This window comes from Acanthochromis polyacanthus, chromosome 11, assembly GCF_021347895.1.
Source record: "Acanthochromis polyacanthus isolate Apoly-LR-REF ecotype Palm Island chromosome 11, KAUST_Apoly_ChrSc, whole genome shotgun sequence".
Classification (NCBI taxonomy): domain Eukaryota; kingdom Metazoa; phylum Chordata; class Actinopteri; family Pomacentridae; genus Acanthochromis; species Acanthochromis polyacanthus.
In genome coordinates, this window is record NC_067123.1 from 5462975 (window position 1) to 5480944 (window position 17970).

Genomic DNA, 17970 nt, shown 5'->3' on the forward strand with positions numbered 1-17970 from the left:
TGACCAGGTACGTAACCTCCGGTGACAATTGCGGAAAAAGTGTTTCCATTGAGCTTTTGCGATATTTTTCAATATCGAAACATCTGAAAAACCACCTCATGAGTGCGTAAAAACTTTTTAGCAATATTTTAGTCCTTTTTTTGAAATTCAGGTGTTTCCATTACCAGTTTTTTATTGCGCTATTAACATTTTGCGCATATCTAAGGGTAATGGAAACGTAGCTTGTAACAGGCTGTCTTGTTTGTTTGTTTGTTTGTTTATTTATTTCACAATTTTATTTACATTCATATTATATGTTGTTTTTTAAGTTGTGAAAAATGAACTCCCAAAAAGCTCGCGCTTACAGACAAGGGTCCATGTCCGACCTTCCACCAGTTAACAGTCTCTGTGAAATGAGGAACAGCTTGTCAACACCAAAGTGCACCCATAAACCTAAATTAAATAACACAAAATTAAATATATATACATACACATATTCATATGCACATATACATAAAATATAGAAGCATACATGAAGACAGCGTGTCCTGCTTTTCAGTTAGATGTAACAAACACAATGTTTATAATGATAAGACTTTTGATGTGAATCCTAAGCAAAGTAAACACTTATTCGTCTCTTTCTTTTTCTTTTTGTTTTTTATTTATTTATTTATTTAGTATTCATTTAGATATATATCTCCCCAATAGTTGATTTTTGAGTTTCCTTTTAAATATCGACAATGTAGAGGATTGTGTTAGATTGTTGTCCAACTCATTCCATATTTGTGGACCATTATAACATATACTGTATTTAGTACAGGTCATTGTTCTATCCTTACCATGTAAAAGGTGCTTATTTCTGGTTTCGTATGGGTGAGAGGATGAGTGAATGGGAATGAGTTTACATAAATCAGAGTTCAATCCATAGACAACATTATACATTGTACAAGCAATGCTATAGATGTTACGTTCAGGAAGCTTCAAAAGGCCACATCTATGGAAGAGAGGATTTGAGGGATAATTTCGCATAGACCATGTAATTGCTCTTACAACTTTCTTTTGTAATATTAGGAGATTGTTTGTATAGGTAGGATGTGTATTATTCCAGATAAAGTTACAGTAAATCAAATGAGACTCAAACAAAGATATATACAATGATAAAAGAGCATCAAAAGGAAGTAAGTGTCTAATTTTGAAAAAAAATACCAGCAATTTTTGATAATTTTTTTACAAGTTCATTTATATGTGTTTTAAATTTTATAAATTGGTCAATATAAACTCCCAAGAATTTAATAGAATCAACTTTAGCAATGGCTCTGCCATCAATAGTTATGTTCATGTCATGATCTTCTACTCGACTGCTAGAACGGAAGACAATGTGAAAGGTCTTACTGACATTTAATGATAATTTATTACATTTAAACCAGGTGTTAACCTTCGCTAATTCCCTGTTTAAATTATTTTCAAGCTGGTCAATGTCCTCATGCGACACAAAAAGATTTGCGTCGTCTGCAAAAAGGATTTTATTAATATCAGTTGAGCAGTTTGCAAAATCGTTAACATAAGCAATAAACAATAAAGGTCCCAGAATGGAGCCCTGAGGGACACCATATTCTATATTTGCCATTTTAGAATTAGTCCCTTCTAAGTTTACATATTGCTGTCTTCCATAGACATAGTCCTTGAACCACTGAAGAGCAATACCCCTGACACCATAGTGCGATAATTTGCAGAGTAAAATTGAAAAATCTATAGTGTCAAATGCCTTTGAGAGATCGAGAAATACACCAACACCAACTTCGCCTCTCTCAAAAGCATCATTAATTTTTTCAACAAGATCTAGAATAGCCATGCTTGTGTTTCTGTTTTTCCTACAACCATATTGTGAGGAGGTTAATATACTATGTTTATCAAAGTAACTTACAAGTCTGGAGTATACCACTCTTTCAAGTACCTTTGACATGGTTGGCAATATTGATATTGGTCTGTAATTTTGAATGTCATTTTTATCCCCAGACTTGTATATTGGTATAATTTTTGCCACTTTGGCCTGATTAGGAACAATACCATGTTGTAATGACAAATTAAAAATTAATAATATGTGCTAGTGGCTCGGCTATGACGTTCACAATGGCTTTAAGAATCTTGCTACTGATTCCATCGGCACCAGCCGTGTAGGAACTCTTCATTTTTGTAATGATGTTTATTATCTCATATTTGCAAGTGGGTTTGAGGTAGCATGAGCTAGAATAAGAATTTAGCAAGTAATCTCTATAAGTTCCTCCTCTAGGTAGATGAATTTGTTGGGATAATTTTTTTCCAACCGTGGCAAAGAAATTATTGAAGTTATTTGCTATGTAGTCTAACTTATTGTAATTATCTGTTTGGGGTTGCTCTACAATGTCAGGGATAAGAGGTAATTTATTATTACAGCCAAGAACTTCATTCAACACCTTCCACGATTTCTTCTGATCCCCAGATGCTTTTTTGAGTTGATAGGTGAAATAGTTTTGTTTACTAGATCTTATTAAACTTGTTAGTTTATTCTTGTATTTTGTGTATATCATTTTATTAATGTAGGCTCCAGCACCCCCCGCAACCCTAGTGAGGATAAAGCGGTGTATAGAGGATGGATGGATGGATTTTATTAATGGAGTTTGGATCCATCCTATATTGTTTGTACAGTTTGTCCTTGTGTTTGATAGATTTTAGAATTCCTTTTGTGATCCATGGATGTTTTTTCTTGTTTTGCTTAATATTCTTTTAAGGAATAATTATGTTTATAGAGTCAATGATTTCATCAATTAAATAATCATAAGCATAGTTGGGGTCAGTGGTGTTATATATTGCATTCCAACTTTTTGTTAGAAGACGTTGATTTAAGTTTGTCAGGATTTTATTATTAAGAATTTTTACTTTCCTCTTTACACGTGGATTCTGAACTCTTTTAGCCCAATTTGTAAAAAATACAATAGGGTAGTGATCTGAAATATCAGATATGACACCTGATTCACAACCAATGTTTTCAATATTATTTATTATGTTATCAATGACTGACTTACTTTTTTCTTTAACACGTGTATATTTATCAACTGTTGGATGGAATGAAGAAGAGTAAAGGACATTTAAAAAGTCCTTAACTCTTGCATCCTTTTTTGAAATGTCTATGTTAAAGTCACCCATAATAACACAAGTTTTAATGATCTGATTTATATTGAGGAGAAGATTATCAAAATGGACTTTAAAGGTTTCATAACTGGAGCTGGGTGGTCGGTATATTACTCCAATGAGAACATTTTTGGAATTACCTGTTATTACTTCTAAGAACAATGAATCGGATTCACCATCATTTATCATAATATCATTTCTCTCTTTTACTTGATAATTAGTTTTTACATAAAGGCATACTCCTCCTCCAGTTTTCCCCAACCTGTTTTTTTTAATCTTCTAATTCTATAGGTTCCAGATGTTCCCAAAACACCTCACTCGTCTCCATCAGTTACTGCAGCAGCTGAGAGGCCAAATGTTAGATTGAACAGAATCACATAAGGGGATCTGACATCACATTTACCTGAAACCAGGTGAGTTTAGTTCCAAGTCCACAAAACACTGAACAAAAGTCACAACAGGAACACTGATTTTATTGAAGACAATCAGTGAAAGTATGAAAGTTTGTGAAGCTGAAGCTGAAACAGACGATCAATATTTGCTGACATTTGATTAGAGGCTCTGATGTAAAACAGGTGAGGAACCTGCAGACCTCTCAGGTGTTCTTTACCAGATGTTTGGTTCCCTCCAGCTGTGACTGTCAACCTCCTGCAGGTCAAACCAAATGTGAAACCTGCAGAGTCACAACTGAAACAGAAACAATCCGACATGTTGTTATGGTCGCATTATGATATGAAACATTCACCTGCTGCAGGTCACCACAGATCAGTATCACAATCAATACATTGATCATTACCACTGATCAATACCAAGATCAATACACTGATCAATACTATGATCAATAAAACCAATTTATATACTGATCAACACAAACGATCACTACATTGACCAATACAACCGATCCATATCACAGTCAATACACTGATCAACACCACCAATCAATACACTGATCAATATATTAATCAATAAAATGATTGGTAGTGCTGATCAATACACTGATCAATATTACCAATCAACATACTAATCAATACGCTGATCGCCGCACTGATCAATATATCATCAATAATCAATACACTGATCAACATACCATAAGAGGAGAAGATCAGCAGATTCACCACCAGCAGCTCATTCACATGGATCTCAGCCAATGTCACTGATCATTAACCTTGCCAGCAAGTTGATTTCTCGCGATATTTGTGAGTTCACAAATCTCTCAAGAAACCATCTTGCTCCGCTCCCGCCTTCACTTTTCGTACAGCACCAAGTTGGTTCGGGCCAATCACGCAGCAGTATTCGTGTGTGGGGCGGGATATCCGGGTGTGACGACGACACCAAGCGCCAGTAGATCAAAACAAACATGGCAACGGAGGACAACGATCGTGTAGATGCTGCTATTAAGTCAGTTTTAGCTGAATCTTCTATCGCTTCTTTGAAGGAAGAACAACGAGAGGCGCTTTGCGCATTTCTGGATGGTAAAGATGTTTGTGCTTTTTTACCTATGGGTTTTGGTAAGAGTTTAATCTACCAATTGGCTCCGCTCATTGTGAAGATCCCGCGATTGGCTAAAAACAAACCTGTCAGAGGTGGGACATACTGTTGCACTGTCCAATCCGTGCCTCTTTCCTCCGAACGGATTTACATGGAGCGGTCCCAGATTGATATTGTGGAGTACTATCAAGTACTACACAATTATTAATCTGGCTATTGCAAGGTGAAATGATCATCACTGAGATGATCAATAATGTGTTGATCAGCTCAGACTAAAGAGAGTTTTACAGACGAGGTCGTAATGAAGAGATCTCAAACACAAATCAACAGATCAATAATTCTCATCAGATTGTTTTAAACTCGTGAACATCATTATAGGCCTCATGCTTGCAGCTCAGCAATCGATCAATACTTCTGCAGCTAACAATCACTTTCATTATCAATTAATTGAGTGAAAAACGTGCGTTCTGTTTTCTGAGCAAAGTCTGATTTAGTTTTTATCTTCTGTGAACAAAAAACATAGTAAGTAACATGAAGATGTTAAACAACAACTTAAAAAATAAAATTTGTAACGGAACACTGAGTTGATCAATAGGCTGATCAATAAACTGAAGGTTGCAGATAAAGGAAAACATGGAGTTCAGAGTCAGACAAAAAGACGAACTGAAGACAGATCATGATTTGCTAAAGAAAACAGAATCATTGTTCAGAATGAAACCGGGACAATCAACCGATCATCAAAGTCCTGATCGACAAACCAATAACCAGACTGATCAATGCAGTGTTCAGATCTCGATGTTGCAAACACGTTCCAGCCCTCCGACCAGCAGATGTCTTTACAGCTGGATGAATCCTGAGTAGAATCCGTCCACTGGCTCCACCTCGTCCACTGCAGCGGCGCTGGCTGCTCCAGCAGCGTGAACCTTCAGGTGCCCGTTGAGTGAGCGTCGGGCCTGGAAGCTTTTCCCACAGATGCGGCAGCCGTACGGTTTCTCACCAGTGTGGATCAGCATGTGTCTCTTCAGGTCCACGTCCTGCATGAAGCCTTTCCCGCACACCTGGCACAGGTAGCGTCGCTCTTTGTTATGAAAGCGGACGTGAGTGTCGAGTGTCTGTTTCTGTGTGAAGCCTTTCCCGCAGAGGCTGCAGGAGAAGGCGCGCTCACCGGTGTGAATTTTAAGGTGTGTTTTCAGGTTGCCACTCTGGTTAAAGGCCTTCCCACAGTAGCTGCAGGTGTACGGTTTCTCACCTGTATGGATCCGCAGGTGCATCAGCAGTGCCGAGTGGCCCGGGAAGCATTTCCCACACGTGTCACATGTGCTGCCGGTGTCGCGGTGGGAGCGCAAGTGAGCGGCGAGGCTGTCGGCAGACTCATACTGGTGTCCGCAAAGTCCGCAACAGCGCTCAGTGTCCTGCAGGTGCGTCTCCACATGTTTCACCAAAAGGCTCTTCCTGTCAAAGGCAACGCTACAAACCTTACAGCAGTATGACAGCGCCGGGCCGCGGTACCTCTTCGGTTTGGGGACGACGTCCTTCTGATGAGTCACCATGTGCCGCCGCAGGCTGTGGCGTTTACTGAACTCCTGACCGCAGACGCTACATGCATGCACCGCCGCACCGCTGTGCTCCTCCATGTGGCGCTCCAGTGAGGTCATGTGGCAGAAGGCACGGCTGCACTCTTTACATTTGAAGGGCTTTTCGGCAGCGTGCACGCGCAGGTGTGACGTCAGGTTACCTTTCTGGCTGAACTTCTTGCCACAGACGTGGCAGCTGTGTGGTTTCTCGCCGGTGTGCAGTCGGACATGCAGCTCCTGCGCCAGGATGGAGTGGAAGGTTTTCCCGCAGAACGAGCACGTCTTGCTGTTCTGCTGGTGTTCCTCAACGTGAGCCTTCAGGTTGTCCGCAGAGTCCAAACACTCGCCACAGTAGCCGCAGCGGTAGTCTGGGTTGTTGGCGCAGGCATGCAGCACATGTTTGAGCAGGAAGCCTTTACCCTGCAGGGAGCGGCCACAGACATAACAATTGAACAGCTGAGCTGGACTTGATCGTTTCCGTTTGTTGATGGCGAGCGGCGGCCGTCCTCTCTTCTTCTTTCTCCTCCTCTGAGGCCCAAGTGCCCGGTTCTGCTCGCCCCAGTCACTGTCTGGGTCTCCGTCGCTGCTGCCGGTCACCGGCGGCTGGTAGGACGGTGAGGGCGGCATGGACGCATCGCTGACATCATGGTCAATCAGGTCTGCAGGGTCGAGTGGAGGATGGAGGTTCGAGTCGCTCACCGACTGCAGAGACTCTGAGGAGACATGACACTCGATCAGAATCGATCAATCAAAAATCAGTACAGGTAGAAGATCTGACATCTAAGAGGCGCCGCTCAAGCTCATATCAGCATGTGTGAAAGGTGGTTTGTCAGAACAAGTTCTAGACAAGGAAAGGACGATTTTACATACAGAAGATACCAGGATCATTTACAGACAGGATTCATTCTCTGGGACAATACATTTTATGTCTAATTTATAAAGTTCTGCGGCTCAGAAATGATGGAAATAGTCCATTAAAAAGTGACAAATCTGGACCCACCTCTATGGACTTTAAATACCTGGAACTCTGGAAATATTCACAGTATGAAGGCAAAACTTTGATGAGATGACAATGATTTTATACAGAATAAACCAGGTGTTGTTTCAAACTGAAACTAGATTTAAAGCTTAAACACAGAGACTCTAATCAGCCCTTATTTTAAAGATCATTTAAAAAGTTAATCATTAAAATGTCAGAATCAATGACAAGAGTTTGAACCTGTAGAAATAATAAAAAGCAGCTGTTGCTGTCTGAGTGACATTTTAGCGTTTCTGTGTAGAGATGAAGCAATGATCAATTCATTACTATCAATTACATTATGATCCAACTGTTCTGATAATAAATTTACCAGTTTGAGCTATTTTTTTTGTAAACTATCTAAATCCTGTCATTGCAGCTTCTTCATATTTCCTACTTTCTTTCCTTCTCTATGACAATAAACTGAAGATCTTTGGACAAAACATTTGAGGAAACTCTGATGCACATTTTTCACCATTTTCTGACCTTTTAGAGACCAAACAACTGATTGATTCCCCCGGAAAATAATGCATTTCTTAGAATTCGCCCAAGAAAAAATTGGTGCATCTGATTCATGAAATCCATGTTTTCCATAAAGTAATAGTACTTTTACCAGAGTACAGCGTCTATAAAACAACAGTACTTCCATAGAGTAACGGTGCTCGTACCTGTGTCCAGGTGTTGGTAGCTCCGCCCCTCTCTACCTGTCAGCTCAGTGTCTCCCAGTGCGGCGGCGCTCGGCTCCACTCGGCTGTCTCCGGCAGCAGCTATCGGGGACTGACCTGTCCGGTACAGCCGGACTTCAGGCTTCAGCACGGCATCCAGCAGCCTCCTCTGGCGGCAGATCTCCCGCTCTGACCGCTCCACTCGGTCCTCGTAGTCCGCCACGGTTTCCTCCAACAGACCGACGATCTCCTCAGCAGCCGCCGTTAGCCGCTCGGTGAGCAGCGCTCTCAGCGCCGGGAGCTCTGCCGCTTCTTGTCCTTTTTCCAGCTGCAGCAGAAAGCCCTCAGCGGCGGCGCTGATCCGCTCATGGACCGACACCCGCAGCAGCTGCACGGCGCACATTCTGCGGCTTCTCCGCACTCGCTGCCCCCAGAACAAAGAGAGCCAGCGGGGAGGTAAACACTGCGAGTTCCGCGTCGACGACGAGAGAGAAACGGAGAGAAGGGAGCGGAGCGGAGAGAGACAGTGACCCCTGCTGGAGGGAGGCAGCAGCACAGCGGCAGGACAAGTCTGAGGACAGGTCTGAGGACAGGTCTGAGGACAGGTCTGAGGACAGGTCTGAGGACAGGTCTGAGGACAGGTCTGAGGACAGGTCTGAGGACAGGTCTGAGGACAGGTCTGAGGACAGGTGGGTCTGGTTCACAGGTTTAATTGATAAAAATAATTGATCTTCCCTGCAGTGATCAATGAAATCAGATCATTTCAGTCACAGTTAAACCGCTTCTTTTAAGATGTTTCAGCAGGTAAAACACCTGGGAGTCACAACACTGTGGAACTGATCAGTTTGTATCATTTGTATCTTTTTATTTTATGACAATTTGTCTGGACGATGTAAATGACCAAATCAAAGCTTAAAATCATGACATCTAATCAAAATCACTTTATCTTAGGTGTGTTCTGTTTGCCAAAACCATATTCTGTGATTCACAGCTTTGACTTGATTTGTGGGTGATAAACATCTACAGCATGTGGTTGTTGTAATATCTTTGGAAAGATGTTCGACTCAATGATTCCAGAATTTTACACTTATAAAAAAATATATAATTGAAGAAATGTTTCTTTATTCTGATTTCCGTCATTCTGACAGATGATATTTCTGATATTTCTCTCCTTCTGCGGGACTTCATGTTGCAGCGAAACTCATGAAGCTCCCACAATGCATTGCTCCAAACTGTACAGATGCAGAGGTTCTTTCCGTTTGTTTCCACGTTGATCTGAAGCTGATGTTTGATCATTTCTTCACACAAACACAAAGCAACTTCTGTTTTCTACAGGCAGTGAGAGGAATTACACCACGACGTCTACGTACTCGCAGTGTGTGTTTAATCAGTCGAATAATCAATCAAGAAAGAGTTTTCAAATTTAATATCATGGTCTTTTAAACATCAGATGAAATGTGAATATGTTTAAAGTTCTGGGCTCAAACAACTTTCTGATACTTTATTGATTAATGCTGATTAATAGAGAAAATAATAGACAGATTAATCAATATTCAAATCAATAAATAAAGTTTCACAGTTGAGTCCTAGTTGGACTCACTGATTAACTGATTTAATAATCAGGTTTATTCTCACTGCAGTTTTACAATCACTGATATATTCAGGTTGACTCACTGAAACTGATCAATATCTGCAGTGACTGACTGATCGATCGGTTATTAGAGTGTGATGTGAAGTCTCGCTCTGTTGAGAAAACATCCAGAAACATTTAATTTGCTCAGATAAAAAAAACATTCTGACAGTTTTTTTCTTCAAAACAACTTATTTTATTATTAATTAAATGACTGCTGATTAATATATTTAGAGGATATTTTTCTGATCGCTACTGCTCTCACAGATCAATAAAGTCCTGCAGTCACCACTTCTCTCAGCCAGAGAAACTCTGAGCTCAGAGATGTTCTGTGATTGAAAAGTCCACATTGTCCTTTGTGTTTCCAGTCTGTCAGGTTCCTGGAGGTTCTGTGGTGAAAACAGCCAATCAGGTAGACGCTCACAGACACCAATCAGAACCAGGAGTTCAAAGACTCGCCGGCATCTCAGACAGTAAACAATAAACAGGAAACAATAAACCCGAGTCTGTCTGTTGGATCAAACAGCTGTGACGCTGCTGCAGAAACGTTAACGAGAAGAAGCTGATACTGGTCCAACACTGGTCTGATACTGGTCTTACACTGATCTGATACTAGTGGGATATTGGTTTGATACTGGTCTGATACTGGTGTGACACTGGTCTGATACTGGTCTGATAATAGTGTGATGCTGTGGTGATGCTGGTGTTCCTGGTCGGGCTGCAGCTCACAGCTGGATGAAGTCTGGGTGAACTCCTTCCTGATGCTTCAGGTTTGGCACTACACTTGGGTCTTTGGTGGCTTGTTCTCCAGTGTGGACCTTCTTGTGCGAGTCCAGCGAGCGTTTCTCCTGGTAGCTTTTCCCGCAGAAGTGGCAGCTGTATGGCTTCTCACCAGTGTGCGTCAACATGTGTCTCTTGAGGTCGATCTTCTGGACGAAGCCTTTGCTACATTGCTGGCAGCTAAAGGGCTTCTCCTTTTTGTGGAACCTCTCGTGTGTTTCCAGTGAGATCTTCTGGCGGAATCTCTTTCCGCAGAGGCTGCAGATGAACGGCTTCTCGCCCGTGTGGATCCTCATGTGGGAGTCCAGGTTGCCGATCTGCCTGAAGTTCTTCCCGCAGACCCTGCAGGTGTAGGGCTTCTCGCCAGTGTGGATCCTCTTGTGCACATCCAGATGCTGGCTCATGGTGAACTTCTTGCCACAGACCTCGCAGGAATAAATGCGAGGTTTCCCTCCTGTGTGGCTCTTGATGTGCCTCTTCAGGACGGTGTTTTCAATGAAGGTCTTTCCACAGAACTCACAGATGTATGGCCGCTCGCCGGCATGCAGCTTCAGGTGTCGCTCCAGAGAGCCTTTGCGGGGAAAGTCTTTGCCACAGTCTTTGCACCTAAAAGGTTTCTGTCCAGTGTGTGTCCTCATGTGGATCTCCATGTCCCTGAAGCTGACGCCGCAGATGTCGCAGATGCGGCTGGTTTCTCGGTGACTCTGTATGTGAAGCTGCAGACTCTCTGAGGACTCGGAACTCTCTCCACAGATACCGCATGGGAAGTCTGGGCTATTCAAATGCGTTTCTGCATGACGCACAAAGTTGCCTTTATTGTGAAAGGCGTTGCCACAAACCTTGCAGCAGTGCGATGGAGTCAGACTTGGTTTCCTGCGCCTGCTCGTGGCAGCAGGCTGCTCGTTAGATTCATGGCTGCGAACGTGTCGCCTCAGCTCAGCACTCTTCGCAAAGCCTTTCCCACAGACTTTGCAGCAGAACGGTGTCTGTCCATCGTGGGCCTTCATGTGTCGCTCCAGAGAGCCAGTGTGGCTGAACTCTTTGCGACAAACAGTGCAGGTGAACGGCTTCTCTGTTGTGTGGATCCTCATGTGTGTCACCATGTTGCCCTTCTGGCTGAATTCTTTCCCACAGACATGGCAGCTGAAGGGTTTCTCCCCAGTGTGCAGCCGGCGGTGTGTCTCCTGTGCTCGGATTGATGGGAACTTCTTCCCACAGACATCGCAGGTCTTGCTGCTGTCGCGGTGCGTCTGAAGATGCAGCCTCAGACCGTCGGCAGACTCCAATTGCTCACCACAAAGACCACACACAGAGTCATCATCCTTCGAGTGTTTCTCTACGTGCTTCATCAGGAAGCCTTTCCTGTCAAATGACTTTCCACAAACTCTGCAGCAGTGAGGCGTCGCTTCCTCGTCATTGTCATCATCATCATCATCATCATCTCGAATCGGATTGTTGCATTCATTCTCTAGCCTGGAGGAAGGGCCGGGGACAGACTCCTTCAGTCTGTCATCAGCCAAGATGTCAGGATTCAGATGTTTGTCCTCAGAGAGACTCCCGATGTCAACAGAGAGACCCAGTTCTGCAGAGAAAACACAGAATTATGGATGCAAATGTTTTACTTAATCAAAAGTCAACAGTGTTCCGAATCAATTGATCAACAATCAATAGATTGTTAAAATAAATAAAATACGGGAAATATTATTCCATATACTGATCGAGTTACTCTTTACCACAGACATGGAACTTTCAGGGCAAATGCTGCTTGGTTGTTGTTGTTGTTGCTAGTAATACAGGTAAAGGAAGGCTGCCCTACTGGACTCCTACTCCTTGTTTGTATGAAAACTCTAACTGGAGGTCACTGCAATCCACAGAAATGTTTGTCATGGTTCCTGTTGCTGGTTAATCTCTGACAATGTTCTCTGCTTGCCAACATGAACTGCCTGTAGACTGATTAATGCCTTCTCCGGTCTCTATGGTATCAAACAGTAAGAGACTCCACTTGGTCGAAGAACCAGGCAACACAGCTGATCTATGACACATTTACTGACATGCATGAACTTTGTCTTCTGCCTCATTGGGAAATTTATTTTCAATCAGATAAGTTATTAATTTCAATTAACTGATTAACAGTTCATCATTAACACCCCTACATATTATATTTAAATTTTATCTCAGAGGAGCTTCATGTTTCAGTGTCTTTATCTACTCTTTATCTGCTCTGTTTGAAGCTGAAGAACTTTTCATGGTGTCTGACATGTGTTTAATCACTGCAACTGAAGGGAAAAATTCTGAACTGTTCCTCTAATTTAGAGAAAATTATCTCATCAGGAGCAACTAACGCTAACTCAACAAACCTTATTTTCCAGTATGTAAGGAAGTCTTTGCATTCATGGCAACATCTGGCTACCTGTTTGTTGTGAAAGTTTCCATCTGATTACAGGACTTTTTACAATTGCCACTGTTCTTGAATGTATATTAAGTGTTCTTCCTGACATTAAATGCAGCAGCTTGACTTCTGTACTCACAGGTACAGATGGTTAATAACCACATTAAACCTCCTTTCGAGTTTTCAGATCATTTTGATCAGTTATTCTTTTTACTCTGCTACAGGTCTCTGCTCTGAAAGTAAACATATCAAACACAATGCTGTGACCCTAATTTCAGTTCAGCTGATAACCTGCTAATAAATCCAGCTGCGAGTGGACCAGCTGATCTCATGAGCTACCTGGTAACTGCGGCAACACAAAGAAGCTCTTATCAATGACATTTTCATTTTCTGCAGTGACAGAACCACTACCTGATTCTCATTATGTACTACAAAGGAACTATGACATTGTGTCAATTACTGATCAGTAACATTGATTATCGGTTAAGAAACACAACTACAGAGGTTTGTTGTGTTAATCTAAAAGGAGAATTTTATGTTATTGATAGAGATGCTAGAGAGAGGGCAAAACATGTTGTCCTCTCTAACTAATTAGACACTAACATATTCTAATCATTATCAGTTATTGATTTTAGTTTATTGTGTTTTTCACATTTGTGGGTGAATGTTCCTTCACAGCACCTCCTGCATCTCTTCTCCTGGACGGTTTAAAGTGTCACTAACAAAAATTGCAATCAAATTAAATGTGTGACAACAAGTGTTTCACACACGAATATAGCTGTAAATAATCGTAAATTAGAATAATTCAGACAGAGAAGGTCTAACATGAACTGAGCACAAAAACAGCACTACATTTTAAAAATAATTTTACTGTCAAATTCACTGAAAATGGTGAAATTAGTAACTTAATATTTAGACTGTTTCAGGATTCTAACAAACCCTCTGCAGAGAAACAACCACCACAAGATTAATGACTGAAACTAATCACCAGATATTTCCATAATGAAATAATCTGTTTGAATATTTACAAAAGAAAGTAAAGCTCAGAGACGTGATGGCCTGCTACTTCAGTATCATTGGCTGATGTTAAATTAAACTGGACTATACCATAACATCTCATACCATGGGCAAATATGCACAACAATTGTTTGCACTGCTGGCATTTTTTGCACTTGTACAGTTGCATTGATTCCACAAGCCACTTTATGCTGATGTCACTCATAGTGTAGTAATACTTTATCTATTCATTCTTCATTCTTGTATATAGTGTTCATATTATTGTTTTTATAATTATTATCTTTACTGTACATATGTGCTGCTTTGAAAGATGCTTGCTGCTGTAACCCTGGAAGTTTCCCATGACGTGGGGAGTAAAAAAGGATTATCTCAACTTAATTAAATTCTTCACACACGACATTAAACTGATCATCTAAAAACATCACTTGATCGTTTTACTATCATTTATTGCATATAACTTCTCTGAACTAAAACTAATAACTATAAACTGACAGGTGGTTATCTGCATACATCAACGTAAAAAATCAATAACCTGGATACCAATGCAAAAAAAAATAAAAATAAAAATATTAATGTATTGAAATGTAAATAACCTGAATACTACCACAGAAAAAAACACATATTCAGATTGAGTTTTGCGGAGCTAAAAGCCCCACAACAGGAGAGTAAGTTGACCCTATACTGCGGCCGCAGTCGGTTCTCTGGATGCGGACACTGACCTTTCTGCTCCGCTCTCTGATTCCCGTCGGGCTCCTGCGGTTGTATGTCGGCCGATCTGCTTGCTTCGAAAGCGGCGAGGATGAGCTCCACGGCCGCGGTGATCCGCTCCGTCAGCAGCCGTCTCAGCTCCTTCAGCTCCGCCCGGCCGCGCTCCTGCAGCAGCCAGAAAATCTCCTGAGCGGCCGCCGCCAGCTGCTGGTCCACGGCGGCCTTCAGGTTCCGAAGTTCTGCCCGTTTCTTCGACATTTTTTGGTTTTCAGCGAACAAAGAGAAAAATGTAAACAATGCCAGGACACTTCCGGAATCCCCTTCCAGCGTAATGACGTGACACGCAGACGTTACCGTCGCTCAGATCATACGTCAGATCCTGAGGATCGGTAACAGCTAACTGTGCAGAGAGGTTTCATATTCAGAAATAATAAGAAGTTGGATGCCAACCGCCGTAAAACAAGAAGGAGAGGAGAGAGATATTCAGAAATAGTTTTGTAAATACTTCGTGTTTAGATATTTTAGTTGTTTTAGTGTTTTATTGTCTGTTTCTTGTTAAACTCGTTTTTTTCACTTTCTCGTCGGTCGGGACAAAGGTAAATACAACAGGCTGTCAACCAAAATCCCTTTAAAAATACGTCTGGTTAGTATTTCTCCGCTAACACACTGAAAAATCTAAATCCTAAATACGACATAAGACTTTATGTCGTTTGGTAATGTTTTCTGATAAATTCGGCACACAATTATAGCATCTATAAGCTTTACTCACAGTGAATCTGGACTTAGAACTACAGGTGAGTTTCAGCGGTCAACATGACAGCTGTGGAATGTCAAGTTCTCTGAAATGAATTGTGACTCTTTGCTGTAATAAAGCAGGAATAATCTCACTTCACCGCCCTATCACGCTTTCAAATTCAAACTCTTGGACATTATATTCAATGTGTCACATTTTATTAGATATTTAGATGATTATTGTCTTGTATGTGAATTATAAACAATCTCATGTCAGATAAATGCAGCCCAATAAGAACAGAGTTTAGCTTTCAAATGTAATAATTGTAGTAATGAAATGAAATACAAGTACCTCAGAACTGAAGTGCAAATATGTACAGTTCTATTTAACTGGTACCAGACTGAGGTGACTGGTTCTAAAAAGCAGAGATTTTTGACTGAACTTTGGTGTGAATGAGAAGACAGTTTCTAATGAGATGATGTCTGCTGTGTTTCTGGTCAACGTATAAAGGCTTTAAGGGAGCAGATCCGATGCTTTCTCCGAAGAGACGCATACCAGACCGGTGGCTGAACTACTGTCCTGTAGGGCGCAGGATACCAGGGACTCGGTTCATCGCCTTCAAAGTGCCGTTTAAAGAGTCTCTGAATCGTCAGCTGCCTGAGTCGGACTCCTTCAGTCTGTGGGACCTGCTGGACTCTGTGGAAAGTCAGAACCAGGAGCTGGGTCTGATCATCGACCTCACCTTCACCACCAAGTATTACGAACTAACAGATGTTCCGCAGTCCTGCTTTTACACCAAAATCTTTACAAAGGGCCACCAGGTTCCCTCCAATGCCACCATCCTGAGCTTCAAACAGGCTGTGAGACGATTCCTGAAGGAGAACCAGGACAACGACAAGCTGATCGGAGTCCACTGCACCCACGGCCTGAACCGCACCGGCTACCTGGTCTGCAGGTACCTGATCGACGTCGATGGCTTTGACCCGCTGACCGCTCTGGAGCTTTTTAACTCCTGCAGAGGTCATTGCATCGAGAGGAAGAACTACCTCCGTGACCTGCAGAGCGCTGCCAAGAGAAGCAATGACGCCATCGACCATCCACAGCAGGCGGCAGCCAGAGGGCTCGCTGTGGAGAGACCGCCACAGACCACCAAACAGGACCAGAGACCTCCACAGACAACCAGACAGGACCAGAGACCACCACAGACCACTAGACAAGACCAAAGACCGCCACAGACCACCAAACAGGACCAGAGACTTCCACAGACCACTAGACAAGACCAAACACCGCCACAGACCACCAGACCGCTAGAGACCAGAAGACAAAATCAAAGTCTGCTAGAGACCACCAGACAAGACCAAAGACTACCACAGTCCACCAGACAGGACCGGAGACCACCTGAGACCACCAGACTGGACCAGACACCACCACAGACTACCAGACGGGACCAGAGACCGCCACAGACCAGTAGACAAGACCAAAGACCGCCACAGACCACCAGACAGGACCAGAGACCGCCACAGACCAGTAGACAAGACCAAAGACCGCCACAGACCACCAGACAGGACCAGAGACCGCCACAGACCACCAGACAGGACCAGAGAACGCCACAGATTACTAGACAGGGCCAGAAACCGCCACAGACCACCAGACAGAATGCAAGACCACCACTGACTACTAGACAGGACACAAGACCGCTAGAAACCACCAGACAAAATCAAAGTCCGCTAGAGACCACCAGACAAGACCAAAGAGTACCACAGACCACCAGACAGGACCGAAGACCACCACAGACCACCAGGCAAAACCAAAGACCACCACAAACTACCAGACAAGATCAAAGACCACCACTGACCACCAGACAAGACCAAAGACCTCCACAGACCTCCAGACAAGACCAAAGACCTCCACAGACCACCAGACAGGAGCAAAGACTGCCACAGACCACCAGACAAGACCAGAGACCGCCACAGACCACCAGACAGGAGGGACAGCTGCTTCAGAACATCACCACTGCTGCTGAACAGGACGGACACGGTTCTGTTTCTGATCACCAAGAGGCGGCGCCACCATTTAGAGATGATCCAGTGCAGACTCAAAGACCGGCTGGTAACCGTCATAAACGTAGAGCTCGACGTCGCAGATCTCAGGTACTGGGACATACATCCTCCCCTCATCACATGACCATGAAGCCCCGCCCCCCAAGTGGCTCAAACAGCTGCTCTGATTATTGATCGATGATCTACTGTGATCTTTCTCATTGATTGTTTCCTGCATTAGAAACTTGACAGCTGTTGATTAGGAGTCAGATTCTGGAACAAAGCTGAATTTTTCCATTAATATATTGACAGACATGCCACAACATTATGACCACTGACAGGTGAAGTGAATAACATCAGTCATCTTGTTATAATGCAATGTCCTGCTGGGAAACCTTGAGTTCTGACATTCATGTGGATGTTTGACATGTACCACCCTCCTAAACATTGCAGGTCAAACAACCCCCCATGGTAACAGCAGTCCCTGATGCCTTTTTTTCACCCTCAGCTGGACAATGCACCCCGACACCACAAAGAGATGTAGAGATGATGGATGGAGATTTGATCTGTAATATTTCTGTTCAGCTGTCAAAGTGTAAAGCTTTTTGTCTGATGAGCTCATAATAAATAAAAAAAAAACTGTTGTTTTTGAACGTTTGATTAAAACTTAGGTTTGTTTCAGACCAACTGGCCATCAGCTGATGAAGGTCATGTGTTGTGATTAAAATCTCCAGAAGAGATACTAAATGAACCGCTGCTGACTTTCCAGATGTTTCCTGTAA

General features: G+C 42.6%; 3 protein-coding genes across 4 annotated transcripts; 1 reads left to right on the forward strand and 2 right to left on the reverse strand.

The window, feature by feature from the left end:
* Nucleotides 1-3599: 3599 nt before the first annotated feature.
* Nucleotides 3600-8663, reverse strand: LOC127536144 (zinc finger protein ZFP2-like). Its single transcript, XM_051955708.1, has 2 exons — nt 7896-8663; nt 3600-6922 (listed from the first exon to the last, which is right to left on the reverse strand). The coding sequence occupies exons 1-2, from the start codon at nt 8293-8295 to the stop codon at nt 5472-5474; spliced, it is 1851 nt and encodes a 616-aa protein (XP_051811668.1). The 5' UTR covers nt 8296-8663; the 3' UTR covers nt 3600-5471.
* A 172-nt stretch (nt 8664-8835) lies between these two features.
* Nucleotides 8836-14766, reverse strand: LOC110958983 (gastrula zinc finger protein XlCGF57.1-like). Its single transcript, XM_022205729.2, has 2 exons — nt 14428-14766; nt 8836-11884 (listed from the first exon to the last, which is right to left on the reverse strand). The coding sequence occupies exons 1-2, from the start codon at nt 14672-14674 to the stop codon at nt 10248-10250; spliced, it is 1884 nt and encodes a 627-aa protein (XP_022061421.2). The 5' UTR covers nt 14675-14766; the 3' UTR covers nt 8836-10247.
* LOC110958985 (basic salivary proline-rich protein 1-like) lies at nt 14708-17832 on the forward strand. 2 transcript variants are annotated; one of them, XM_022205731.2, is made up of 2 exons: nt 14708-15012; nt 15660-17832. In XM_022205731.2, exon 2 carries the CDS (start codon nt 15680-15682, stop codon nt 17381-17383), a length of 1704 nt encoding a protein of 567 aa, XP_022061423.2. In that variant the 5' UTR covers nt 14708-15012; nt 15660-15679; the 3' UTR covers nt 17384-17832. The 2 variants fall into 2 exon arrangements, with proteins under 2 accessions (XP_022061423.2, XP_022061426.2); XM_022205734.2 differs by lacking the exon at nt 14708-15012 and adding an exon at nt 15020-15210.
* Nucleotides 17833-17970: the final 138 nt, after the last annotated feature.